The sequence below is a fragment of the Hylobates moloch genome, unplaced genomic scaffold (genome assembly GCF_009828535.3).
Source record: "Hylobates moloch isolate HMO894 unplaced genomic scaffold, HMol_V3 SCAFFOLD_14, whole genome shotgun sequence".
Lineage (NCBI taxonomy): Eukaryota > Metazoa > Chordata > Mammalia > Primates > Hylobatidae > Hylobates > Hylobates moloch.
Window position 1 is genome coordinate 420993 of NW_026652289.1, and position 27575 is coordinate 448567.

Below are 27575 nucleotides of genomic sequence, written 5' to 3' on the forward strand. Positions count from 1 at the left end.
GGAGGATCGCTTGAGCCCAGGAAGTTGAGGCTGCAGTAAGCCAAGATCTGCACTCTCCAGCCTGGGCAACAGAGACCCTCTCAAAAAAAAAATAAACAAAAATAAAATAAAACATAGTTAATGTTGTCTACATGATGATTGAGTGTTAGTAGAATGTTGACCATTTTTAATAACTATTTATTTATTTAGAGATGGAGTCTCGCTCTGTTGCCCAGGCTGGAGTGCAGTGGCGCAATCTCTGCTCACCGCAATCTCCGCCTCCTGGGTTCAAGCGATTCTCCTGCCTGAGCCTCCCTCCTGAGTAGCTGGGATTACAGGAGCCCACCACCATGTCCGGCTAACTTAGTAGAGACGGGATTTCGCCATGTTGTCCAGGCTCATCTCAAACTCCTAGCCTCAGGTGATCCGCCCACCTCGGCCTCCCAAAGTGCTGGGATTACAGGCGTGAACCACCTTGCCTGGCCATTTTTAATAACTTTAAACAAAAGAGATATTCAGGTATTTTTCTTTAGAAAAATTGTTCACCAGCAGTGGCGCACAGAGGCAGCCTCCTGTCCCCACAGCCCTGTGCACTCCTGCTCTGCTCAGAGGCTCTGTGCTTGCTGTTCCCACTGCTGTTCTATACTCGCAGAGCCGCATGGCGCTGTCTCCACCTCCCTGAGGCCAGGCGAGGCTTGGCTGCTGCCCTCAGCAGGGCCCCCGCCAGCACTCCCTGTTCTCCCTGCCCATCTGCCGCACTAAATCACCATTCTGTGTGTTTGACGTGTTTGTTTTCTGTGGCATTGGTCTCTCCCCTGGCATGTCAGCTATGTGGGGACAGGGATTGTGTTTTTGTTCACTGTTGTACTCTCAGCATGAAAAACGGTGCTAGGCACAGAGCAAACGCTTGATCTTGTTTAATTGTCGGTTGAATTAAAGAACATCGCAAGAGGACTAACAGCTTAGGCACCAAAGTCCCAGCACTCAAGCATAATTTTTGTTAGGATTTTCATGTTTTTCCTTTGTCTATTTTTACTTTTTATTTATTTATTTTTTTGAGATGGAGTCTCACTTTGTCACCCAGGCTGGAGTGCAGTGGCGTGATCTCGGCTCACTGCAACCTCTACCTCCCGGGTTGAAGCAATTCTCCTGCCTCAGCCTCCCTAGTAGCTGGTATTACAGGCACGTGCAACCACACCCAGCTAATTTTTGTATTTTTAGTAGAGACGGGGTTTCACCATGTTGGCCAGGCTGGTCTCAAACACCTGGCTTCAAGTGACCCACCTACCTTGGCCTCCCAAAGTGCTGGGATTACAGGTGTGAGCCACTGCACCTGGCCTTTGTCTTCTTTTTTTTTTTTAAGGCTCTTGTTAGAATGCCATGAACGGTTGTCTCCAACTATTATATGTCATTCCATGGGATTGATTTCCTGCTGGCATTCCGTGGTCTCCAGGGTCCTCTGCAGCACCTTCCTGGCCTTTTGTCATGTGGATGCTGCACAGCTGACTTCACCTGGCCTTGTTGATGGACAGTTTGTTTCATGATTTCTCTTATAAATAAAACCTTCACAAGCCATCCTTCTCTATGAGAGCGTTTGTTTGGCACGCATTCCTGAGCACTGCCCCTGAGCAGACTGCCTACGATCTCTAAGCTTGGGTTCCATGTTGCCAAAGTGCCTTCTGGTGGACTCAGCCCAGGAGGAGCCCGTGTGCCCCACGCTGGCCATGTCTGTGGTCATGGGCTGACTGCATGTGTGTGACTGGGCCCTTCCTCTGAGACTGCAGTGATTTGGCTCCTCCTTTCAGATCCGCAAGGATGCTCTCCGGGCGCTCAACTTTGCGTACACGGTGAGCACACAGCGATCTACCGTCTTTCCCCTGGATGGCGTGGTGCGCATGCTGCTGTTCAGAGACTGTGAAGAGGCGACCGACTTCCTCACCTGCCACGGCCTCACCGTTTCCGACGGGTAAGAGCTGAGAGTGGAACGGCGGGGCCCCTGTCTCCTTTTTTCTTGTTAATTCTGGTAAAGGGTTGTGAGGGGCTGGCTGCTTCCCTGACTTGAAGAAGGTGCATTCCCTCTGCCATGCAGGTGAACACACAAGACTCAGAATGGCTGGGGGTGTTCCCAAGGTCACACCCTGGCTGTCAGCACATTGAGGGCTCAGACCAAGTTCTTTTGTGACTCCAAAATCAGTCCTTTTCATGAGCTGCCAACGAACCTAAAGATAAAAGTTAGGGCCTTCCTTATTTTTTCCCTTGACTGCCTTTGCCAGCCAATGATGGACAACTTCTGATGGCTGGGATGGAGGCACCCGCAGGCCAGCCGGAGTCTTCTCCGGTACTTAGCAGTCAGAGTGGTGAGACTCACAGACGCTGTCTCAGAAACCGGCAGCTTACACTCAACACCCGGTGCCTAGTTCCCCACCCTGTCTCCTGTGATTCCTCACCTGCCTCCTGCCTGTCTCCTCCTTCCAGTTCTGTCTCCTCCTTCCAGTTCTGTCTCCTCCTTCTAGTTCTGTCTCCTCCTTCCAGTTCTGTCCTCACAAAATAAGACGGTTTTGGGTGAGCCAGCAAGGAGGCAGGAGTGAGTCAGCGTGCGTCTGTTAACATGCTGGGCTCAGTGGTTCCAGGGACCTACAGAGGCTCCAGGGTGGGCGGCAGTGGGACCCGAGCGTCTGCTTTCTGTTATTTACACCTGGCTGTGGTCACGCCTGAGGGGCTTGCAGTACTCAGCAGGGCACTGGGGGCGAGCTGTCTTCTCCCCTCGTGACAGCCCTTGGGGGTCTTTTGTGGTCTGGGTAGCTGTGTGGAGCTGAACCGGTCTGCATTCCTGGAACCAGAGGGATTATCCAAGATCAGGAAGTCAGTGTTTATTACCAGGAAGCTGACGGTGTCGGTCGGGGAAATTGTGAACGGAGGGCCATTGCCCCCCGTCCCTCGTCACACCCCTGTGTGCAGCTTCAACTCCCAGAACAAGTACATCGGGGAGAGCCTGGCCGCGGAGCTGCCCGTCAGCACCCAGAGACCCAGCTCGGACACAGTGGGTGAGTGAAGCTGCAGTTGTAGTGAGGGGACTAGCTGCATTTTCCTACCAGGATGCCTCCCAGGAGCCTGGGCATCTGCATTTTCCCACCGGGACGCCTCCCAGGAGCCTGAGCACCTGTCTTGTCTTGGGGCCCAGGGGTGTGGCTCTTCCTTATGCTCAGGTGGTTCTCACTGGGAGTGGACTGAGGGCTTTGAAGCCCTCCTCCTGGCTCCCTGACATCCTGGGGCTTGTTTTTCATGCAAAGCATATGTTGTCCCATATAGCTGGTCTCCTGGAGGGCAGGCCAGTCCTCAGGGTCACTGTGGGTGGCCTGGGGCTGTCCCTGCACAGACCTTGATCCCTGTGGTGCCAGGCACCCTGTGTCTGCAGCTATGTTTTCTCCTGTATGTTTCCTTCCAGGCGGAGGGAGAGGAGAGGAGTGTGGTGTAGAGCTGGATGCACCCCTGCCCAGTCTCCCACAGTCTCTACCAGCCCCTGCGCCCTCCCCAGTGCCTCTGCCTCCTGTCCTGGCACTGACCCCGTCTGTGGCGCCCAGCCTCTTCCAGCTCTCTGTGCAGCCTGAGCTACCACCTCCGGAGCCCGTGCCCATGTACTCTGACGAGGTAGGGACTCTTTTTTTTCTGGGTCTGGACTCTGGGAAGCCCATTGTGCACAAATGTCCTTAGTCATCACCCCATGAGGGGGGGCTGTGGCGCCTGGTCTCTCAGGAGAGTCCAGAGAGGGGTCCTGCCTAGAGTCACTCAGCCTCAAGTGGGGCCCACCTATTCAGGCTCATTGTGGAGTCCGTCTTCATCTCAGGAGCTTCCTGTCACAGCACCGGCCTGAGCCCCTGTGTGTCTGAACTCAACATCCGTCTATTCCTGACGGGATCATTGGCAGCATTGTGGGCCCCATGATGGGTGTGACCTGGGGTGGCGTGTCTGCCTTGTGGGTGTGGCCTGGGTGGGTGTGTCCCCCTGTGGGTGTGGCCTGGAGTGGGCATGTCCCCCTGGTGGGTGTGGCCCCCCAAGATGCATGGACTGAGTGTGGATGTGTCCCCTGAAGGGCATTTTCTGGGGTTGGGTGTCCCCACTGATGGTTGTGACCTGGGAGTGGATGTGCCCTTGATGGTTGTGGCCTCAGGGTGGGTATGGTCCGGACAGATGCCTTGATATTGAGTAGAGCCTGTCGACTCTATGGTTGTGAGACTGGATTGTGACACTCTGGCTGCTTAGGGGCAGGCACTGGGCACCAGCCCATCTGGGGATCACGGAGTCCTGAGGGGGAGCATAGAGTGGCCACAGAAACCGAGGCTGCTTGACGTAGCCTGGAGATGGCTAGGCCAGGGCGCTGTGTGGCCATCCGCAGGGCGCCTTCCTCTCCAGATGGCACCTTTCCATTCGCTAGGGGACACCTTTCCTGCAACAGCCTAGCCGACCCCGTGTCAGGGGTTGTGTGCCTCTGTCACGAGACGCCTGCAGACTGTCCGGTGACAACATGTTACCCAGGATTTCTGCCCTGCGTGGGACGTTCCATTCCACCCCATGCTGGTCTCTCCACAGGACCTGGCGCAGGTGGTGGACGAGCTCATCCAGGAGGCTCTGCAGCGGGACTGTGAGGAAGTTGGCTCTGCAGGCGCTGCCTACGCAGCTGCCGCCCTGGGGTGAGTGGCATCTGGTGCTCCCCTCCTGCTGCTTGCTGCGGGGAGCTGCGCCCAGTCCTCCAGAAGTTTCCTCTCATAAAGTTGCCTGCGTTTTTGGAGTCGTAATCCAATAAGTTATTGCCAGATACAGTGTCAGGAAGATTTTCCCCTCCATTCTTCTTTTTCAAGATGGTTTTGCTATTTGGGGTCTCCTGAGATACCATGTGAATTTTAGGATGAGTTTTTCTGTTTCTGCAGAAAGTGCTGTTGGGATTTTGATAGGGATTGTGTTGAATCTGTAGATTGTTCTGGGTGGTACTGTCATCTTTTTTTATTTATTTATTTATTTATTTTTGAGCTGGAGTCTTGCTCTGTTGCTCAGGCTGGAGTGCAGTGGCTCGATCTCAGCCTCACTGTAACCTCCACCTCCTGGGTTCAAGCAATTCTTCTGCCTCAGCTTCCCGAGTAGCTGAGATTACAGGTGGGCACCAGCCTGGCTAATTTTTTTATTTTTTGTAGAGATGCCTTTCGCCATGTTGTCCAGGGGTGATCTCGAACTCCTGGCCTCAAGTGATCCACCTGCCTCAGCCTCCTAAAGTACTGGGATTACAGGCATGTGCCACTGCACCTGGCCAGTATTGTCATCTTAACAATATTAAATCTTCTAATCTGAGAATATGGGATGTCTTTCCATTTATTTAGGTCATTCTTAATTTCATTCGACAATGCTTTGTAGTTTTCAACGTATAAAGTTTTTGCCTCCTAGGTTAAATTGTTTTATTTGTTTGTTTTGTTTTGTTTTGTTTTGTTTTTGAGACGGAGTCTCGCTCTGTTGCCCAGGCTGGAGTACAGTGATGTGGTCTCAGCTCACTGCAGTCTCCGCCTCCCAGGTCCAAGCAATTCTTCCACCTCAGCCTCCTGAGTAGCTGGGACTACAGGCGTGTGCTGCCACGCCAGGCTAATTTTTGTATTTTTAGTAGAGATGGGGTTTCACCGTGTTGGCCAGAATGGTCTTGATCTCCTGACCTCGTGATCGGCCCACCTCAGCCTCCCAAAGTGCTGGGATTACAGGCGTGTGCCACCGCGCCCGGCCTTGTCTCTGATTTTGAATGCTATCCCCTTTGTTCTGTTTAGTGTTTCTAATGCTGCTATGGAGGATTTGTTAACAGCTGCAACCACGGGCATTTTGAGGCACATTGCAGCTGAAGAAGTGTCTAAGGAAAGGGAGCGAAGGGAGCAGGAGAGGCAGCGGGCTGAAGAGGAAAGGTAAGTGTGTCTTGTCCACGCAGCCAGATGAGGAGCTCAGTGTGGACACGGGCAAGAACTGACCCTGGCCGCGATGCTCCTGCTGTTGTTGTCCACGGTGCTGCCATTCCACCCTTGCTGACCCACTCATGCCCTCGTGTGCTTCAGCCCAGGGGGTGGATGGAGCTCCTCAGGCCACACCTACCCGTGAGCAGTGGCCCTTCCCAGCCAGGAAAGGCTGGGGAAGGGAGGTGACGTCAGGGGAGCTGGAGTAGGGGTGGCCTGCCGACTCAGGCAGCACACCTCAATCCCTGTCTGCACGGCCAGGGAGTAAAACAAACAGCACTTACTTTTATTCTTAAACGTTACCCTTGTGTAATTTTTCTCTTCCCTGTAGGTTGAAACGAGAGAGAGAGCTGCTGTTAAGTGAGCTGAGCCAGGGCCTGGCCGTGGAGCTGATGGAACACGTGATGATGGACTTTGTGAGGGAAACCTGCTCCCAGGAGTTGAAGTAAGTGAAACGCTGGTGTCTTGCTGTGCCAGGAGAGTAAGCTTTGGCTCTGCCCTAGGCTGTGTCTTGTGCCACTGAGGATGCTTGTGCCACTGAGGATGGGCTATTGGAAATGGGTCTTGCCTGTCTCAGCTACTTTGATTTTGTGACCAAATGTATTTGATGCAGTCCTCTGTGCTCCCTTGGCTGAGAGAATTTTATTATAAAAAATTCTGTTTTATATGAGGGCTGCCACCACATGACCATAGTCAGCCATCCTTAGTAGCCACTGGCATTTATCATATATTTGAGACACTTCCAATTGATTGCACATGTGAGATGTTGCTGATGAGAAGGTTTTGTGGTTGTCTGCGTGGTAATTTACAAATTCTACGCCAGGCACCTGTAGTCCCAGCTCCTCAAGAGACTGAGGTGCAAAGATCACTTAAGCTCAGAAGTTCCAGGTGGTGTGCTGTGACTGCACCTGTGGTGGCCACTTACTCTACAGCAGTGAGTCCTGTGTTCCTACAGGCAAAATGCAGCCTGGGCAACAGTGAGACCCTGTCTCTAAAATAATTAATTAAAAATTCTGACTATTTTATTAAGATAAAGGTTTATTTCTTAACTGTTACAAGGGCCCCTATGGACCTATAATTTGGCACCCTGTACCACTTAATTCTTTTTACCCTGTCTTTCTAGGTGTCTGTAGTTTAAGTGTGAAAGCTTCTCTTACAGTGAAGATGGAATTACGTTTTAATACTGAGGATGCAGACTCTTGCACTTTTTTTTTTTTTTAAAGACAGAGTCTTGCTCTGTCGCCCACACTGGAGTGCAGTGGCGTGCGCGCGATCTGGGTTCACTGCAACCTCTGCCTCCCGGGTTCAGGCGATTCCCCTGCCTCCGCCTCCTGAGTAGCTGGGACTGCAGGCATGCGCCACCACACCTGGCTAATTTTTGTATTTTTAGTATGGTCAGGCTGGTCTCTAGTCCTGCCTCTTGACCTGCCCGCCTCACCTCCCAATCTGTGATTACAGGCTGGATCATTGTGCCTGGCCTTGACTTGATTGAGTCTTGCTGTGTCACCCAGGCTGGAGTGTGGTGGCACGATCTCGGCTCACTGCAACCTCTGCCTCCTGGGTTCAAGCGATTCTCCTACCTCAGCCACCCAAGTAGCTGGGATTACAGGCACGCACCGCCATGCCCAGCTAATTTTTTTTTTTTTTTTGAGATGGAGTCTCACTCTGTTGCCCAAGCTGGAGTGCAGTGGCGCCATCTCGGCTTACTGCAAGCTCCGCCTCCCAGGTTCACGCCATTCTCCTGCCTCAGCCTCCTGAGTAGCAGGGACTACAGGAACCCACCACTATGCCTGGCTAATTTTTCATATTTTTAGCAGAGACGGGGTTTCACCGTGTTAGCCAGGATGGTCTCGATCTCCTGACCTCGTGATCCACCCACCTCAGCCTTCCAAAGTGCTGGGATTACAGGCGTGAGCCACCGCGCCTGACCGACTCTTGCACTTTTCAAGCAAGCCCTCAGTGTCTGTGGGCCCCAAGTGCAGTGTCTTCCATGCTGATTGCCCTGTTTCTAGGAATGCAGTAGAGACAGACCAGAGGGTCCGCATGGCCCGTTGCTGTGAGGATGTCTGTGCCCACTTAGTGGACTTGTTTCTCGTGGAGGAAATCTTCCAGACTGCAAAGGAGACCCTCCAGGAGCTTCAGTGCTTCTGCAAGTATCTACAGCGGTGAGTCCTGTGTTCCTACAGGCAAAATCCACACACACGGGGAAGAGTCTTTTACCAAATTCAAAATATATGAGCTATTAGTTTCTGTATTCAGTGGTAAAAGGATGGGGGATAATGTTATAGCAGTGAATACCTAAAATAGACTCATTGGATTATACTGCATTTCAGAAATACTTGATTACACACACACACACACACACACACACACAATATAAACTAAGGGGAAAAGTCAGGAGTTAGATTGGGACGTGGTGGCTGCTCTGCATGTCAACTAATATTTATAGGGTGCCTGCCATTTGCCCACTGCACTAGGTGCTGGGAGACAGCTGTGAACAAGCCAGATTATGGCCGCGTGCACCAGTAAGGGTGAATTCTCAAAATATAAGTAGTGGAGAAAAAGCAATTAATAGGGAGTATACAAATAGTGTATATTCAAACTAAATAGGTTGTTTCGGATTTATATATAGTGGTATAACCCTAAAGAAAAGAAGGAAAATAATGATCATAATCTCAGCATAGTGGTTACTTTTGGTAATGGGAGGTGGTGCCTGTCATGGCCACAACTTCTCAACTGGATGTAAGTGCACAGGTGCTCGATGATTTATTAATCTTATAACTGGGCATATATGTGTTATGTATGTTGTATGATTCATTTCATAATAAAATTTAAAATCACTAATAGTGTCCTTGGCAGTTGGAACAGTACAAAAGGGAGTATGGGGAGAAGCGAGTCTTCCTTCTACAACAGACCCCTGTCCATTGTGCGAGCAGCAGCTGCTTGCGAAACCATCCAGAGACTTTCTGTCCTTTCTTGTGGCTTTTGGCACAGATGGGCTCATGATCCCTGCTTTGCTCTGAGCCTTCCTTTGCTCCATCTGATATGAGGTGGAGGCTTGGCTGTAGCAGCATGCTGAGCTGTCCCCGTTGCCAGTGGTCTTGAGGTCAGTGCGAGAATGTACCATAAATGACCTTCCTGGTCTTCTGGTGATGGACTTTCATGTGGCTCTTTTTTTTTTGAGATGGAGTCTCACTCTGTCGCCCAGGCTGGAGTGCAGTGGCGCAATCACGGCTCACTGCAACCTCCACCTCCCAGGTTCAAGTGATTCTTCTGCCTCAGCCTCCTGAGTAGCTGGGACTACAGGCGTGCGCCACCATGCTCGGCTAATTTTGTTTTGTTTATTTTTAGTAGAGATGGGGTTTCACTATATTGGCCAGGCTGCTCTCAAACTCCTGACCTCGCGATCCGCCCGCCTTGGCCTCCCAAAGTGCTGGGATTACAGGCGTGAGCCACCGAGCCTGGCCGTGGCTCTTTTTAGCTCTGGTAATTACAGACTGTCATGGTGACTGTCGTTGTACAGACAGACATCTCACCCGTCTGCACATAGGCACATGTGTGTGGAGATAAATTCCTATCAGTGGTGGCTGTGGGTAAAGGGGTATATGTATCTTTTTTTTTTTTTTTTTTGAGACAGAGCCTTGCTGTGTCACCCAGGCTGGAGTGCAGTGGCGTGATCTCGGCTCACTGCAACCTCCACCTCCTGGGTTCAAGGGATTCTCCTGCCTCAGCCTCCCAAGTAGCTGGGACCACAGTCGCCCGCCACCATGCTTGGCTAATTTTTTGTATTTTAGTAGAGATGGGGTTTCACTGTGTTGCGTAGGCTGGTCTTGAACTCTTGAGCTTAGGCAATCCGCCTGCCTTGGCCTCCCAAAGTGCTGGGATTACAGGCGTGAGCCACTGCACCCGGCTGGGTATATGTATCTTAAATCTGTATCCGTATTGCCAAGTCAGCCTCCAAAGCCCATTCAGTATTAACTGTTAACGTTCAGTAGTTTCATTGCTCACCACACTCATTTGATGTCCTTCCTTCCCCATGCCTGAGTTCTGACTCCAATGTGTTTCTCAGTTTGAAGACCCTGAAAACACTCTGTGATGATACATTTTCATGTCCCCAGGTGGAGGGAAGCTGTCACAGCCCGCAAGAAACTGAGGCGCCAAATGCGGGCTTTCCCTGCTGCGCCCTGCTGCGTGGACATGAGCGACCGGCTGAGGGCGCTGGCGCCCAGCGCAGAGTGCCCCATTGCTGAGGAGAACCTGGCCAGGGGCCTCCTGGACCTGGGCCATGCAGGGAGATTGGGCATCTCCTGCACCAGGTCAGCATCAGCTGCCGCCTGCCTCGTCAGGGCTCCCCTGCCCCCACTTGGTTTTATCAGGAGCTGAATTAATGTGTGTGTTTGGAGGGTGAAGATAGGTGAAGCCTGGAGGCGAGGACAGGCACAGGGTTGCATTTTGAAGGTTGTCTCCCACAGTTGTGGATGGGTGACTTGTTCCACTGGGAAAGCAGAGCTCTGAGTTCACCTTGAACGACTCAGCGTCCTGGTGCCTGAGTCTGACTCTGCATCACCTGTTCTTTTCCTGCTTGTCCCAGTTTATGTACCTGCCACTTCCATCCTCCTTGGAGGAGCCTGAGGTCCGCGCTGGCCTGTGTCTTCCAATCCCATGCCCGCCCCACCCCTCTGTTCAATCCCATGCCCGCCCCACCCCTCTGTCCCTCCCGCCACCTCCTTCACACACTGCCCCTTTCTGTGGCAGCATCTTCCGGACTCCACCTCCACCCTCCAGTGTCTCCCTCTTGAGGCCCCTTGGTGTGGCCCTGGCCCTCCCGGCCACTCCTCCTGGTCACCCTGAGCAGAACCGGCTCCTCAGGGCCATGCCAGGACCCCCCTCAGCCTGCATTCCTGGCCATGCTGGGCTTGGCCTTTATTTAGAACCCATGTAGGTGCCACCTCTTGCCTGGCCTCAGGGCTCCCTGGCCTCCCAGTAGGTGGGGACTGGGGAGGCAGCCTGGAGGGCCTAGCAGGCACACCGCTGGGGCTTCATGTCATGTCTTATCCTCCTCCCGGTCATCACTGGATGTTCCCTCTGAAAACTGTCTTGTGGGTTTCATTTGGCCCCATCAGGTTCCGCGCCGGCAGTGGTGGTGGCAGTCCCAGCCTGTTGCAGGCACGCTGTGAGGCCAGGGCTGGGGCTGGCTCCTCTGACCCATGGCTGCCTTCACATAGTGACCTGGCCGCCTCCTGGAGTCATGGCTTCTTGTGTCCCCACTCCGTAGCTGCCCTTGTCAGCCTCAGTCTCCTTGTCTGAGCCCTCCACCCTGCCCCCTCAGCCCAGACCTCTGCTGTCTGCCCTGCCCTTCTGCGTACCCCCTGGTGATAGCCCCCATCATGCATCTCCAACTGAGGCCTCTTCCCTGAGTTCCAGACTCGGTTTCCAGTTCGTGGTTCAACCTCTGAACCTGATTTTCCCCCACCCTGCCCCTTCCTGCTCATAGGATACCGTCCTGTCCTCCTGTGCTTAGGACAAACCTGGGCTTGCATCTCTCTCAGACCCAGCATCCTCAGCTCTGCCCTCAGAACGCACCGAGGGCATGGCAGTTCTCTCCACCTCACTGGAATGTTGCTGCAGCACCTGTCTGTCTGCCAGCTTCCACCCTGGGCCCCGATCGTGTCCTCAGCACCACAACAGAGGGATCCTCTGACAGCTCAGCCAGGTGGCGTTGCGTCTCGGCGGCGTCCCTAGCACTCCCCGAGTCTCTGCACTGTGGACCCAACCCCTCCTCCGCTGCCCTCACCGCTGTCCCCAAACACGGCAGGTCCAGCTGTGGCCTGGCACAGCCATGCCCTCTGCTGTTTCCAGAAGTTGTCACGCTGGCTCCCCGTTTCCTTCAGGTCTTTGCTCACATATCACCTGACCACCCTGAGTGACGTTGCAACACGCACCCTGGCTCCAGCCCCACTTGGCAGCATTTGCCCACAGTGCCGACACCTCACACATGCCAGGCCAGCCACTTAGAGACGCTGTTCTCTCCCCATTAGAGCCTGTGTTCTTGAAGGGCAGGATTTTGTCTGTTTATTGCTGAATCTCCCATAGCCAGCACACAGTGGATACTTAACATGATATTTGTGGAATGAAGGAATCCTCTAACCCATTTCTTTGGCAGAAAATGTGTTTTTCAGTCTCCTGAGTATTCCCCAGGGGACACTAGCCAGTACTTTTCACTAAGCTTCTGCGGGGACACTGTCATTCTGCTTTCCTTTGCAGGTTAAGGCGGCTCAGAAACAAGACGGCTCACCAGATGAAGGTTCAGCACTTCTACCAGCAGCTGCTGAGGTCTGTCATGTTGCACCCTTCTGCGCTCCCCCTGGTGATCCCCGTTCCCCGGTCTGTCACACTGGCAGCCCCCCCTCACGCATCTCCAACTGAGGTCTCTTTGATGAGCTCCAGACTTGGTTTCTAGTTTGCGGTTCTACCTCCGAACCTGATTTTCCTCCAACCTGCCCCTTCCTGCTCATAGGATGTGTGTGCTTCTCCTGCAAGGGTCTCACACACTGGCTAATCCACGGTGGTCTGTTCCTCCCAGTGATGTGGCATGGGCGTCTCTGGACCTGCCATCCCTTGTGGCCGAGCACCTCCCTGGGAGGCAGGAGCATGTGTTTTGGAAGCTGGTGCTGCTGTTGCCGGATGGAGAGGAGCAGTCCCCAGAGAGTTGTGGCAGGTCAGGAAGGGCTTCCCCTGTGGGGTTTCCAAGAGGTGGAGTGGGCAGGGCAGAGTTGTGGGCCAGGGCCGGGTATTCCTCTTATGTGTGATGGGAACTCAGAAGTGTAGGTTTATGTTTTAATGCTTGGATTTACAGTCTGTTTTGCTCATGATTTTAAGTTGAAACTTTAGATTTGATTATTTCCATTTTTATTCCATTAACTTGGTATATTAGTCCATTCTCACACTGCTTTAAAGAAATATCCGAGACTGGGTACTTTATAAAGAGGTTTAATTGGCTCGGCTGTGCAGGAAGCATGGCTGGGGAGGCCTCAGGAAACCCACAATCATGGTGGAAGGCTAAGGGGAGGGAGGCATGTCTTACATGGCCAGAGCAGGAGGAAGAGAGAGTGAAGGGGGAGATGCCACACCCTTAACCAGGTCTCGTGAGAACTCATTATCATGAGAACAGCAAAGTGGGAGGTGCCACACACTTCTAAACAACCAGATCTCATGAGAGCTCACTATAATGAGAATAGCAGGGGGGAGGTGCTGCACACTTAACCAGGTCTCACAAGGCTCACTTTCATGAAAACAGCAAGGGGGAGTTGCCACACACTTAACCAGATCTGAGAGCTCACTATCGTGAGAACAGTTATGGGGAGTTTCCACACTCTTAACCAGATCTCGTGAGAGCTCACTGTCATGAGAACAGTGAGGGGGAGTTGTCACATACTTAACCAGATCTCGTGAGAGCTCACTGTCATGAGAATAGCGAGGGGGATTCCACCCCCATGATACAATCACTTCCCACCAGGCTCCTCCTCTAACATTGGGGATTACAGTTCAACATGAGATTTGGCGGGGGGACACAAATCCAAACCATATTACTTGGCAATAGTCTTAGACCAAAAGCATTTAAGAGTTGATTGTTATTTCAAGCTGTGTTAAGGTACATTGATAGACCTGCTTCATTTTAGACTCTTCAGTAAGATAGTTTATAGTCTGTTTACTATAGTTCCATTTTTTTCCCCTTAAAGAAACTTTTGGCATTTTAAAAAAGAAAAAATTGACATGATCTTATTTTCTGTAACCAAATAGCATACAGAAGTCATGTTTTTAAAGCAACTACAGTCTCTTCGTGTTTTTTTGAGACAGGGTCTTGCTTTGTTGTCACCCAGGCTAGAGGGCAGTGGTGTAACAGCTCACCGCAGCCTCGACCTCCTGGGCTCAATTGATCTTCTCATCTCAGCCTCCTGAGTAGCTGGAACTACAGGCGTGTGCCACCATGCCTGGTTAATGTTTTTTTTTTTTAAAGATGGGGTTTCACTATGTTGCCCAGGCTGGTCTTGAACTCCTGGGCTCAAGCAATCGGCATGCTTCAGTCTACCAAGGTTTTGGGATTACAGGCATGAGCCACCACATCCGGCTTACAGTTTATCTTTAAAATAGCTTTATTGAAATGTTATTCACATACCATAAACTTCACCCATTTAAAGTGTACATTTCAGTGATTTTTAGATGGTTTTGCAACCATCACTGTTACTAATTCCAGAACACCTTTTCACTTAGAAAGCCTGTATTCTTTTTTTGTTTTTTGAGATGGAGTCTCACTCTGTTGCCCAGACTGGCGTGTGGTGGCGTGATCTTTGTTCACTGCAACCTCCGCCTCTTGGGTTCAAGCAATTTTCCTGCCTCAGCCTCCCAAGTAGCTGGGATTACAGGTGCACACCACCATGCCCGGCTTAGTTTTGTATATTTTTTGTAGAGACAGGGTTTTGCCATGTTGCCCAGGCTGGTCTCAAACTGGGCTCAAGCGATCCACCTGCCTTGGCCTCCCAAAGTGCTGGGATTACAGGCGTGAGCCACTACGCCCAGCTGAGGAGTCATTTCTTAAAACAAAATAGCCGTCTTCTCATTTGCTAAGTTCGTATGTCACTTAAGAATTCTTAAGGTCTCAGGTATGAGAAATTTGATCTGTAAAAAACATGTATTTCAAACTCTAGGGATGTTTTCTATTGCTGAAAATCTTAATGCTTCAGAATTTTAAGTCACATTAGAATGAGCCAGTTCCATGAGTTCCCCCTCCTCCTGCCCAATTAAGAACAAGTAGAAGCCGGGGGCAGTGGCTCATGCCTGTAATCCCAGCAACTGGGGAGGCTGTGGAGGGAGGATTGCTTGAGCCCAGGAGTTTGAGGCCAGCATGAGCAACATAGTGAGACCCTTTGAGTGAGACTCTACAAAAAAAATGGAAAAATTAGCTGGGCATGGTGGCCCGTGCCTGTAGTCTCAGCTACTGAGAAAGCTGAGGCAGGTTTGCTTGCTGCGGTGAGCCAAGTTTGTGCCATTGCACTCTAGCTTGGGCGACAGAGCGAGACCCTGTCTCAAAAAAAAAAAAAAAAAAATGAGTAAAGATCGTTGCTCCATTTTAAAACGACAGCCTGTTTTGTGCAGGTCAGCTTCGTAGTAAGATTTGGTATTTGTGGACCTAGGTCTGTGTGATACTTCTCTTTTTCTTTTCCTGAAAGTCTTTATAATTCAAATTTAGAATTGGATTCTTCAAGTGTTTTTGTTTGTTTGTTTTTTTTAAATCTGTAGAATTCTAGCAAATTGGTTAAAAGTCAAGTTCATGGGAGATGAAGGCTCAGTGGATGACACATCCAGCGATGCTGGTGGGATTCAGACGCTTTCGCTTTTCAACTCGCTTAGCAGCAAAGGGGATCAGATGATTTCTGTTAACGTGTGTATAAAGGTGAACTATAATTACTTTGTGTTTACTTCTGTGTTTTCATTACTTTCACTTACTCCCAGATATCACTGGAACCACGCAAATACTGCTTATTCCCTAATGTGGTTTTGAAAGACTGTGGGAGGCTCAGAAGCAAGTATTATGTCTATCCATACATGTCGTTTAAAAAATTATTTTTTTAAGCCAGTCAAATTTGCAGTGGGCACCAAGCCCAGCCTGCTTCTTTACTTTTTCTGTTTTAATACTATATATTGGATTTCCTAAATAATATTTACACAAAACTTTTAAAAAATGAAGAAATGTAAAAGAAGTATAAAGATGATGATAAGAGCCATCCATGCTCTTGCCATTCTGAGGTAACAGTAACTTCTTTGTGCAAATTCTTCCCTTTTCCTGGGATTACAAAGTCACATTTCATCTACTGGAATTAGTTTACTGTTGCTGTTACCTTCATTTTCGTTTAAGAAAGTAACACTTCCATGTGCTTAAAAAGAAGTCAAATAATGCCACCCACATGATTTAAAATGAGACATAGTAGCTCCTCCTTCCTCTCTTAACTCCTTTCTTCAGGGCTGCATTTTTCTCATGTTTCCAGATCACACACTTACACAGCCATTTCTCAGTTTATCCATTTAAATGTTCTGTGCTGACTTCCCATTAATATAAATGTATTAGTTACCTTATTCCTAATTAACTAATTACTCCTAACATAGCAGCTTAAAATAATGTCTGTTATATCATGGTATCTGTGGGTCAGGAATCCAGGTGTAGCTTAGCTTGGGTCTTCTGGCTCAAGGTTTCTTATGGGTGGAAATCAAAATGTTGGCTAGGATTGTGGTCTCATCTGAAAGCTTGACTAAAGGGTATCTACTTCCCAGCTCACTCTAGTGAGCTTGTGTCAGGATTCACTTCCTTGCAGGCTGTGGCCAAAGACTTCCTCAGTTCCTGCCACATGGGCCTCTCCCCAGCTGACAGCATGGCAGCTGGCTTTCCTCAGACTGAGCAAGAGGTGAGCCTAGATGGAAGTCTGAGTGTGTTGATAACCTAAACTTAGAAGTGACATCCTGTTGCTTTTGTTGGCTTCTGTCTGTCCGAAGTGAGTGGCTAGGCCCAGCTCACAGGGCAGGAGATCACACGTGGGCATGAACACTAGGCGGAATCGGGGGGCCCTCTTGGCGGCTGCATACCATACTAGGTACAGCGTGGCCTCTTGTGCCATGGTCCTGCTCGGCCTTCCACTTCTTCCCAGGATAGCTACACTATCACTTTGTATTACTTCAGTGAGTGGGGTCATATTTTGATGGCTCTGTGACTGCTATTCACCTCAGAACCAGTAGTGTTCTATAACCACAATTATTTTTTTCCTGCAAGAAATAGAGTTGCCTTATTGTCTCACTTAATGTAGCTCTCTTTATCTCTTTAATTTTTACTGGGGGGCCTTATATATCTCGGTGGAATTTTCCAAATGTTGTATCACTTCACTTGATCCATCCATGTTCCCTCTGTCCTGGAACTCTCATCTGTGGGCTGGTCTCCATCCAGGCAGCATGTGCCTTAGTGCCATCATTGTGAGCACATGTCCCTGCTCCTCCACCTGGAAGCTCTGTGACCTTGGGCAAGTTCCCTAGCGTCTCTGCCACCTGTGTATGGGTACTGTTACTTCTTATCCCTATTTTACTCAGAGACGGTAAAATAAACTGCCCAAGCCTCTGCAGGTGCTGTCTGGTGGATGCTTATCTGGCTCTTGAGGATAAAGTGAGTGCAAACAGACTGCATAGGACAGTGCCTGGCACAGGCCAGGTGCTTGCTCAGTGTTGCCATTAGCAGCAGCTGCAGTATTTTTTCTTGGTTCAGCCCCTTGTTGGATGGTATATGTCATGCGAGGGGAATTTTGTGAGTCCTTTCCATTATAAAAATGATTTTATTAACAAAATACCTTAAGCTGGGGGAAAGAAAAAGAAAATGCATTTATTTCATTCTGACATTTGCTTCATAGTTTAGCTACGTTTGTAAAATTGTAGGTAGAAAATTATTTTCCTGGCCACGCATAGTGGCTTATGCCTGTAATCCCAGCACTTTGGGAGGCCGAGGTGAGCGGATTGTTTTGAGTGCAGGAGTTCGAGACCAGCCTGGGCAACGCGGTGAAACCGTCTCTATAAAAAATACAAAAATTAGCTGGGCATGGTGGTATGTGCCTGTAGTGCTAGTAGCTTGGGAAGCTGAGGTGGGAAGATTGCTTGAACCTGGGAGTTCGAGGCTGCAGTGAGCCGTGGTCGCACCACTGCACTCCAGCGTTGATGACAGAGGAAGACCCCGTCTCAAAAGAAAATTATTTTGCTTCCAGTTTTGCTCCAATGTCACCTAGCATCCACTGTTACTGTACTATTCCTGTTCCTTTCTGTGTGGCCTGGGTTTGTTTCTCTACGGAAGCCTTTTCTCTCTGTTCATGGCGTCCTGAAAATTCACTTTGTTACACTGGCACTGGACCACCTTCACTCACTGTGCAGGGCTTAGCAGGTCCTTTCAGGCTAGAGACTCCTATTTCACTTCTGGGACATTTTCATGTCTTTATGACACTCTTTTTTCTGTTCTCTCTTGAACTTCTATTAGATAGATGTTAGGCCTCATCAACTGATCCTCTGAGTTTCTTATCCTATTTTCTATCCTATTTTCAATCTCATCTCTTCCTACTGTGTTCTGAAAGATTTCCTTGACTTTATTTTCCAATTGTCCTACTGAATTTTTTATTCCATATATATTACTTATTTCCTCTTCTTATCATGACTTTTTCATAGCATCTTATTTTTTGGATGCATCATCTTATCTTTCCAAGGAAATTGGGGTTTTTTAGGGTCTAAGTTTTCTTTGGTTCATGTATTATCTGGTTCCTCTTTTTTTTTTCCTCTCTGTTACTCCAGTTTATCTCTTTTATATTGGAGGGCCTCCTCAGATGCCTTACCCAAGGCTGGCTGTCTATATCTGAGTGAGGCCCTAAAAGGCTAGCCAAGAAGTTCTGTGTTTGGGGCGGGGTGGAAGATAGCTAAATGGCAAGCCAGGCTTTTTGGAGGGGCTCCCAAATGTCTGGATCTGGATGTCTGTTCCCTAGACTGTTCAGTTTTTCTGGAAAGGACTTGTGCCATCTGCTTTCTGGGGAGCTGCTGGTATTCTCAGGGTAGGGTTGGGAGTGGTTTGGCGCTGAGTCCCTTCCACTGTGCCTAACCATGGTCCTGCATCTGGATCCTCTCAGGACTCCTGTTCGGGGGCCGGGGGGGACTGGTTGTGCATAGAAGTTGCCTGCAGTGGTGGGTGCTGCCGATAGGGTCAGGCTCCGAACTTCACCTTTGGCTCCTGGTGTCTGCAGGGCCTGGGTATACAGGGCTTTTGCAGGCTCAGTCAACCTGACTCCTTCCTCACCCACACCTGCAGTCTTTGGGTATGGCATCCTCTGCTGGATTTGGTCACATCTATTTGCTGCTTTCTAGAAATGTATCAGAATCCCTCATCTGCTGCTGGCTTGCCTTCCCTCTATTATTATGGCTTATATTTTTGTTTATTTTTGTAGAGATGGGGTCTTGCCATGTTGCCCAGGCTGGTCTTGAATTCCTGGCTCCTGGCCTCAAACAGTTCTCCTGCCTTGGCCTCCGCAAGTGCTGGGATTACAGTCATGAGCCACTGTGCCTGGCTTTAACTTTTTTATACCTGTTTAAGGTTAATTAAAATTATAGTAATATGGTCAAACACAATTCTAGCTGGAGGCTAAATTACCTGTTGACCTGGCTGTTTCTTGCACTAATTCTGTTGCATTTATTCTCATTTTTGTTTCTATGAATTTAAAATATGAACATGGATGGGCGTGGTTGCTCACACCTGTAATCCCAGCACTTTGGGAGGCCAAGGCAGGCTGATCACTTGAGGTCAGGAGTTCGAGACCAGCCTGGCCAACATGGTGAAACCCCGTCTCCATTAAAAATACAAAAATTAGCCGGGCGTGATGGTGGGCCCCTGTAATCCCAGATACTAGGGAGGCTGAGGCAGGAGAATTGCTTGAACCCAGGAGGCGGAAGTTGCAGGGAGCTGAGATCGTGCCACTGCAAGCCAGCCTGGGTGACAGAGTGAGACTCCATCTCAAAAAATAAATAAATAAAAATAAAATAAAATAGGAACATGTCTTATATATGAAGGGCAGATATAGAAATTATTTTTCTAGGGTGATTGTCCTCTGAATATATGAAGAAACAATGTTATTTGACGTTTCCTTTAAAAAGGAAGTCTGAAGCTAGGCATGGTGGCTCCTCGAACCTGTAATCTCAGCTACTCAGCAGGCTGAACCAGGAGGCCTGCTTGAGCCCAGGAGTTCAAGACCAGCCTGGGCAACATAACAAGACCCCCTTCTCAAAAAAAAAAAAAAAAAAAAGGTTGGGGGAGTCTTTGCTAACAATTGGATTTAGGGAAAGAGGGGCCAGGAATTAAAATAACTACAGGAAGTAAGATAACTACAGGGTATGCCCAGCTGTGCCCTTGGAGGCCTGTCTGGAGTACAGTCAATATTTAGTGCATGGAGAGCTTTGGCTGCACTTGCTGTGGGGCAGATCACTGCTGATGTGTCCCATGGTGCATCTCTCCTGATGATCTTGATGCTGTTGCAGGTGGCCCATGGCGCCCTCAGTGATGGTGCCATTGATGCTGTGGAGACACAGAAGGACCTCCTGGGAGCCAGTGGGCTCATGCTGCTGCTTCCCCCCAAAATGAAGAGTGAGGACGTGGCAGAGGATGACGTGTACTGGCTGTCAGCCTTGCTGCAGCTCAAGCAGCTCCTGCAGGCCAAGCCCTTCCAGCCTGCACTTCCTCTGGTGGTTCTTGTGCCTAGCCCAGGAGGGGACGCCGTTGAGAAGGAAGTAGAAGATGGTTTGTGAAGGAAGTCTCGTTTATGAAGCAGCATTGTTTAATAAATGGGTGGAGGCCCTGGGTCTGAGGATGGTCCAGTAGTGTTGGGGTCAGGAATCACTGAGACTGCAACCCCTGTGGTGACTGTCCACTGCAGGACTGGGTGGGGTCAGCACAGTGAGATGTGTTAGCAGGTGTGCTGAGAGCGGAATGCGAGTGACCTTCATCTATGTCTCTCTTAAAGGTCTGATGCTACAGGACTTGGTTTCAGCTAAGCTGATTTCAGATTACACTGTTACTGAGATCCCTGATTCCATTAATGATCTACAAGGTTCAACTAAGGTAAGGTTTCATCATTTTTAATGGTCCGTCAAGATATTTTGTTTTTTCCCCTTTTGCTGTATCTTGAATTGAGCGTATATTAGCGTTTGCATTTTTTTTTCTTAAGAGACAGGGTTTTATTGTCACCCAGTATAGTGGCATGATGATAGCTTCCTGCAACCTCAAACTACAGGGCTCATGCAATCTTCCCACTTCAGCCTCCCAAGTATATGGGACTGCTGTGGTGTGCCACTGCGCCTGGCAGCAGTTGTATGTTTTATACAGATAACTTTCTAAAAACATAAGCAGAAATCAAAATAAAAGATAAAATTTGCCCACAGTTCTGCTATCTGCAAATTAAATTGTTCATGTAAAATTTTTTAGTGTTTTTGTTTCTATGAATTTAAAATATGAACATGTCTTATATCTGAAGGTCAGATACAGAAATTATTTTTCTAGGGTAACTGTCCTCTGAATATATGAAGAAATAATGTTATTTGATGTTTCCTTTAAAAAGGAAGTCTGAAGCTGGACGTGGTGGCTCCTCGCACCTGTAATCTCAGCTACTCGGGAAGCTGAAGCAGGAGGACTGCTTGAGCTCAGGAGTTTGAGACCAGCCTGGGCAACATAGCAAGAACCCCTACTCAAAAAAAAAAAAAAATAGGGCAGGGGGAGTCTTTGCTAACAATTTAGAGAAAGAGGTGCCAGGAATTAAAATAACTATAGGAAGTAAGATAACCATAGGGTGTGAAGGCATCTTGGCACATAGTGAAGCTGTTAGTCCTTCCAAAAAGGAGAAGACTCCATTTCTGTGCGTGGTGAAGGGGATGTTCAGGGCTGGTTTCCTGAGGGCCTGGGCCCTTCCACAGGACAACCATGCAGGTCACACTCCTCCTCAGGCCAGGTGGGATCTGGGGGCTCTCTTTAGTGCCCCTACTGGACATGTCTCCAGAGCCCTAGAAGGCTACTCTCAACTGCATAGGACACTTCTATTCCCCTTCCTACCAGTTGAGAGCCCAGTACTCTGGTGTTACCTGCTGTGGGCAACCTTGGGGGGATCAAGCCCTTTCAGAAAGCTGTTTTTGAAAAACAGTGTGAATTGTTCAACCAAGTCTCTTCTGTCTTTGTTCTCAGGTTTTGCAAGCTGTGCAGTGGCTGGTTTCCCACTGCCCCCATTCCCTTGACCTCTGCTGCCAGACTCTCATTCAGTACGTCGAAGACGGGATTGGCCATGAGTTTAGTGGCCGCTTTTTCCATGACAGAAGAGAGAGGCGTCTGGGCGGTCTCGCTTCGCAGGAGCCTGGCGTCATCATTGAGCTGTTTAACAGTGTGCTGCAGTTCCTGGCTTCCGTGGTGTCCTCTGAACAGCTCTGTGACCTGTCCTGGCCTGTCACTGAGTTTGCTGAGGCAGGGGGCAGCCGGCTGCTTCCTCACCTGCACTGGAATGCCCCAGAGCACCTGGCCTGGCTGAAGCAGGCTGTGCTCGGGTTCCAGCTTCCGCAGATGGACCTTCCACCCCTAGGGGGTACGTGCTTGAGCTGGGGAGGTCTGGTGGGTGGCTGCAGCCAAGCCTCAGGCTTCCTTCTCACTGTAGTAACCATCTGGCAGGCATTGGGCACCAGTGTGAGGGCTGCACGTCCAACTCCATGTGTCTCCATGCTGTGCTTGCCTGCACCTATCTTTGGTCCTTTGGGTTCATGGGCCAGAATAAGCTGGGTTTTGTGGAGTGGGGGCTGTTAGCCTTTCCCGACCAGCAAGGCAGTCCATGGGAGTTCACTCAGCCTCAGGAGGAAAGTGACAAGTGGTACTGGGAGGAACACCAACCCTGATCCTGTCCTGCCTGCCCTACAGGGTCCCTGTTTTCAGAACAGACAAGCCAGGGGCAAAGAGCATGGGGACCATGTAGCCCTGTCCCCAAGCCAAGGCCATGGCACTCGGTGCTGATTTAACATTCTTTCTTTGTCAAAGAAGCCTTGTTCTATGGCTCTGACTGTGCCCCTGTTCCTGGCTGAGGTCTTTGGGCTGTTTTGACACAGATCCTACAGGCCATCTGGCTGGCTCAAGCCCAGTATGGCATGGGGCTGCTCCTTCCCATGCACTCAGAAGGGAATGAGCTGCTTATCTGGCAGAAGTTGTGGCATTAGCACAGACACTCCCCTTTGGGCCTCAGGCGCCCTTCTAAATTGTGGGGTGTGGTCTGTAGTAGGTCTAACTCATGCTCATTATTGAAGGAACCCAAAGGGAAGCATACCACTCAGCGCAAGCCCTCGGTGCTCTGGCTAGGTTGGGGTTCCCCAAAATAAGCTAAGACCACTTATACCAGACTTATCTGGGTGCTTGTTAAAATACAGATTTCCTAGGCACAAACACAGGCCTGTACAGTCAGAGCTTCTGGGTAGAACTTTGCTAGCAACACGGTTAAGGGGGACTGTCTGCATCCCTCACCTAGACCCTGGGAGCAAGCTGCTCTTCCCCCTCAACAACTGTGGTTCCACTGTGTTTAGAAAGCAGACTTCTCAACTTCACAGTTGCCTTCTCCTGAGAAAATGTAGAGTTAAAAATGTTTTCATGTACATTTTCACCTGTATTTTGGCCAAACCTGTAACTAATGAGGAACTTTCTCCCCAGCCCCCTGGCTCCCCATGTGCTCCATGGTTGCCCAGTACGCCTCCCAGATCCCCAGCTCACGCCAGACACAGCCTGTCCTCCAGTCCCAGGTGGAGAACCTGCTCCACAGAACCTACTGTAGGTGGAAGAGTAAGAGCCCCTCCCCAGTCCATGGGGCAGGCCCCTCGGTCATGGAGATCCCATGGGATGATCTCATCGCCTTATGTATCAACCACAAGCTGAGAGACTGGACGCCCCCCCGGCTTCCTGTTACATCAGGTAGTTAGAGCTTGGTGCAGTGGGATCAGCTCCTCACGAGACTTTCCTGGTCCAGTTTCTGCAAAGGAAGATGTTTAGTTGATGTTGCTGCTTTTCTTTTGGGTCTCTATCCTTCCTTTCCTTAGGACTTCCCTCTTCAAGTGAGTGACTTAAAAACATTGAGACAGGCTAGGAAGGTTCTGGTAGAGCCTGAACTCACCTCCCTGAAACAGGCCCCCTAAGGTGGCTCTTAGAGAGGATTTTGTGGCTTTTGAGTAGTCATTACTGGCCCTGCCAGTCTGGATGTAAGCCTGTCTGGACTTTGCGTGATGCATGGACACTGGGAGCCTATTTAACCCAAGTGTGGAAGTCACATAATTGTGTGACTTTAATCAAAGGGCTTGCACTTAAATCAGTGAATTTAAGCACATGCCACCTTGTCGCTCTTTAAATATTATTTGTACCTGTTTTTTTGTTTGTTGTTTTTTGTTTTTGTTTTTGTTTTTGTTTTCTTTGAGACAGGGTTGGCCAGGCTGGCCTCTTTATCTGTTTTTGTATTGTTTTCTCAGAGGCGCTGAGTGAAGATGGTCAGATATGTGTGTATTTTTTTAAAAACCATTTGAAAAAATATGATGTTCCTTTGTCGTGGGAACAAGCCAGGTTGCAGACGCAGAAGGAGCTACAGCTGAGAGAGGGACGGTGAGGTTCATGTTCAGTATGTTTCTGTTGCTTGCTAAACTGTATTTTTCTTCCAAAGTACATAGAAATTAACATCCTACATGCCAAATCCAGTCCATTGTGGGCAGACTGTGACAAATCCTCAAGGAACAGATCATTCCCATGCAGTAGAAACTATATTCTAGAGCAAAGTTACAAGCATCTCACTTCATTTATCAGGCAAACCTGACCCTGAAATCATACCTAACCAGGAGAGTACAGCTGACATTTCATCTCACTTTCAAATCTGGTTCCAAAGCACAGTACCTAAAAAATTTCACAAGTATGCTTTCTCCCAGGATAAACAATAACAGTGAAAATCTATTAATGTAATTTGTTGCTATAATAGAAAAATAAGTGGTAATTTTAGCAGGTGTTGAAATACATTTCTTAAAATTTATACCTGTTCCTGATAAAATTTCTTTATTTTGGGTAATTTCTTTAGCTTGGGTAAAAAAAAAAAAAGTCCTAACTTGATAAGGCTACCTAACATAAAACTACCAAAATAAAAAGAAAACATGCTTCTTGGTAGAATGTTACGAACAGTGGAATCAGAACCAGCCTGTTGTCCCGACTACTATTCACTATTGTCCTGGAAATCCTGACCAGTACAGGGATGTGGGATAGACAGGCACAAATACTGAAGGGAAGGAGAAACTGTCATTTCCAGACAGTACAGTTGTCACTCCAAGATAATCAACAGTTAAGTCCATAGAACCATTCTCAGTTCAATAAGGTGATCAGGTAGCTAAATCCACAACATGTAAAAAAAAAAAAAATTCTCATTCACATCAGTAAACCCTTAACATGAGTTCTCAGGGCCTGTATGTACAAAGGAAACCTGAACCATTGAGGTTCAGACTAGGTTGTTGACAGGATACAATGCTGTGAAGATGTCAGTTCTGGTATTGGTAAGTTCTAAAATTCATCAGGATAAAAAAAATACGCAGCAATTGCTGAGAAAGTTTTAAATAAGACTAACAAGGTTTGCTTGGCCTGATACCAAGACATACAGTAAAGCTCCAGTACTTAAAACCATGTGGGGATGCCAGAGTAGATGAATGGATCAGAATAAAGAGTCAGAATATGTGACAAAAGTGTTAGGCCAAATTATTGAAATTAGTGGGGAAAGGACAAACATGGGCATGTGTTTAGAAAAAAATGCCAGATGCCTTCTCTCTCACCATTTGTAAACATTACTTCCAAATGTATCCAAGAGCTATCTATAGAAAACCTTGCCAATACTAGAGAAGAACAGAATCTGGAACCCTAGGGTGGGAAGCAAGACATGAAGCAGAGAAGCTCCAAAAACCCAGCTGCCTCGTGAGAGCAGAAGCTTCCAAGAGGAACAGGCAGTCTCAGTGCCTCTGTGCATAAGGGTCCCTACAGTTCAGGGGCTGCCTTCCCTCTTTGCTCCACTCCCTGACTTGATGGAAGCTTGGAAGCAGGCATGGGGCCAGCATGAGCTGTCCCAGGAGGGCACGTGTGTCTGAGGCACATGTTCTTACATGTTAATGCACATGTGCAAATGTATCTACATGCTTTACATGATGCTGTAGAAATACTTTCTCTTGACCATAAACATTTTAAATCATGTACTTACAGTTTGGGAATAAAGCCTTTTCATCCTTCTGCAAACAATTTTCCCATACCATTGCTTCACATGCACCGTAACTGGAAGAGGAGCACAGAGTGTGGTCGAGAGGGGAGGATTCCCAGCACAGAGGTTCTGATGCGAGGAGCTTCTGCTGAGGAGCTCTTGGCACAGTGTTTGTCGAGCAGTCTGCTGCTGGAGAAAGAGGAGAACAAGAGGTGAAGCCCACTTCCTAATTCATGTGTGTTGTTTAGTCCGCTTTATGCTGTGAGGGGAGACTGGTTATTGCTTGATTAATATAAGACAGCCAGGATGGAGAAGGGCAGGTGGATTATTAGCAACAGTTTTAGTGATGTGACTATTTAAAAGCTCTTTGAAGACAGAAGCAGTGCCCTAGATAGTATGTTTTTAACTGTTTATATTGAAGTGAATTTCATTTATTATTTATTATTGAAAGTCAGTGTTAAGTTTTTGTGGGAAATTCATGTGGTTAAGTCTACTCAGAAGATGGTGAGTGCTGAACAGTATGGCTGGCCACAGGCACCCTGCCCTTGGGAGCCTGAGGCATTGGTGGATCATCCCATGCTGTGAATGGGCAGGAGCTGGGGCTGCCCCTCCTCTACATTGCCCACTTCCCTCCCTCCCATGCATACCTTTCCTTTGCTTTCATTTGATGGCCATGTTTACCATTTTACTGAGAAGTAGAATCAAGAATAAGGGACCTTCCACAGGTTGTCCTCTGCCTTCCCAGCCCTCCCAGCCACATCCAGCATCCTCCCTATATCCCCTTCCTGACCCCTCTTGTTGCTGGAAAGGAACCATGCAGCCCGTAGTTAAAGTCAGCCCTTCCCTGGGCTGGGATCTCATCTCCCACCTACCCAAGGACATTCATTCAGTGAGTATCCCTCTTGTGTTATCACCCTTCCCCATATTAGATGGTGCCCATCAGCAGCACACAGACATGAAACATGCCTCCCTGTCTTGGACCCATTTCCCTCTTTAGCCACCACTTCATGTTTCTGCCCTCTTAATGGTAAAACTCCTCAAAAACGCTTGTGATACTCACTTCTTCAGCCTTCTTTCCAGTCTCCTACAGCTGGCCCAGGGTTGAACATGACCGTGAACCCCAGTCCTTGGTAGCATCCCATACTTGATCTTCCCCTCCTTGCTCCTAGGATGTCCGTGGTCCCCCTCCTGCCCTGCTGGTTCCTCCTCATCCCCCAGCTGCCCCCTGGATTCATTCTCTCAACCTCTCCTCTGCATCCTCTGTACCTACTCCTCAGAGATTTCATCCAGTTCCATGGATTTTTAAGTAACATCACTATTCTGACAGCTCCAAATTTGTATCTCAAATCTCTGAACTCCACACTTGAACATCCTACTGCTTCCTTGAAATCTTCATTAGTCATCTATTGGATGTCTAGTAGCCACTGCAAAGTTAACATATCCCAAATCCAGTTCCTGGCTTTCTTCCAACCAACTCCTTCCTTTGGTGGTCATCTCTGTTGATGGCGGCTCCATCCTTCCAGCTGCCTAGATCAGGTGCCTTGGAATCATCCCCTCACATCAGCCCATTCACATATCCTATTGGCTCTATTGAAAATATATTCAGGCTGGGCGCGGTGGCTCACGCTTATAATCCCAGCACTTTGGGAGGTCGAGGCGGGCAGATCATGAGGTCAGGAGATCGAGACCATGGTGAAACCCTGTCTACTAAAAAATAGAAAAAATTAGCCAGGCATGGTGGCGGGCGCCTGTAGTCCCAGCTACTCGGAGAGGCTGAGGCAGG

General features: G+C 49.0%; 1 protein-coding gene across 4 annotated transcripts in view; it reads left to right on the forward strand.

Moving 5' to 3' along the window:
* The window catches only part of MCM3AP (minichromosome maintenance complex component 3 associated protein), a 49953-nt gene that overhangs the window by 17973 nt on the left and 4405 nt on the right, over positions 1 to 27575 (forward strand). For 3 of the 4 annotated variants that reach the window (XM_032174556.2, XM_032174554.2, XM_032174552.2), the window contains exons 11-28: positions 1785 to 1945; positions 2782 to 3023; positions 3425 to 3627; positions 4567 to 4667; positions 5781 to 5912; positions 6289 to 6402; positions 7970 to 8122; positions 10076 to 10273; positions 11452 to 11670; positions 12222 to 12290; positions 12541 to 12675; positions 15255 to 15408; positions 20052 to 20310; positions 20534 to 20631; positions 21745 to 22135; positions 23239 to 23496; positions 24045 to 24174; positions 25798 to 26004. In XM_032174556.2, coding sequence (XP_032030447.1) covers positions 1785 to 1945; positions 2782 to 3023; positions 3425 to 3627; positions 4567 to 4667; positions 5781 to 5912; positions 6289 to 6402; positions 7970 to 8122; positions 10076 to 10273; positions 11452 to 11670; positions 12222 to 12290; positions 12541 to 12675; positions 15255 to 15408; positions 20052 to 20310; positions 20534 to 20631; positions 21745 to 22135; positions 23239 to 23496; positions 24045 to 24174; positions 25798 to 26004 — 3224 coding nt within the window. The remainder of the gene's footprint in view (positions 1 to 1784; positions 1946 to 2781; positions 3024 to 3424; positions 3628 to 4566; positions 4668 to 5780; positions 5913 to 6288; positions 6403 to 7969; positions 8123 to 10075; positions 10274 to 11451; positions 11671 to 12221; positions 12291 to 12540; positions 12676 to 15254; positions 15409 to 20051; positions 20311 to 20533; positions 20632 to 21744; positions 22136 to 23238; positions 23497 to 24044; positions 24175 to 25797; positions 26005 to 27575) is intronic. The other variant, XM_058427626.1, reaches the window with a different exon arrangement.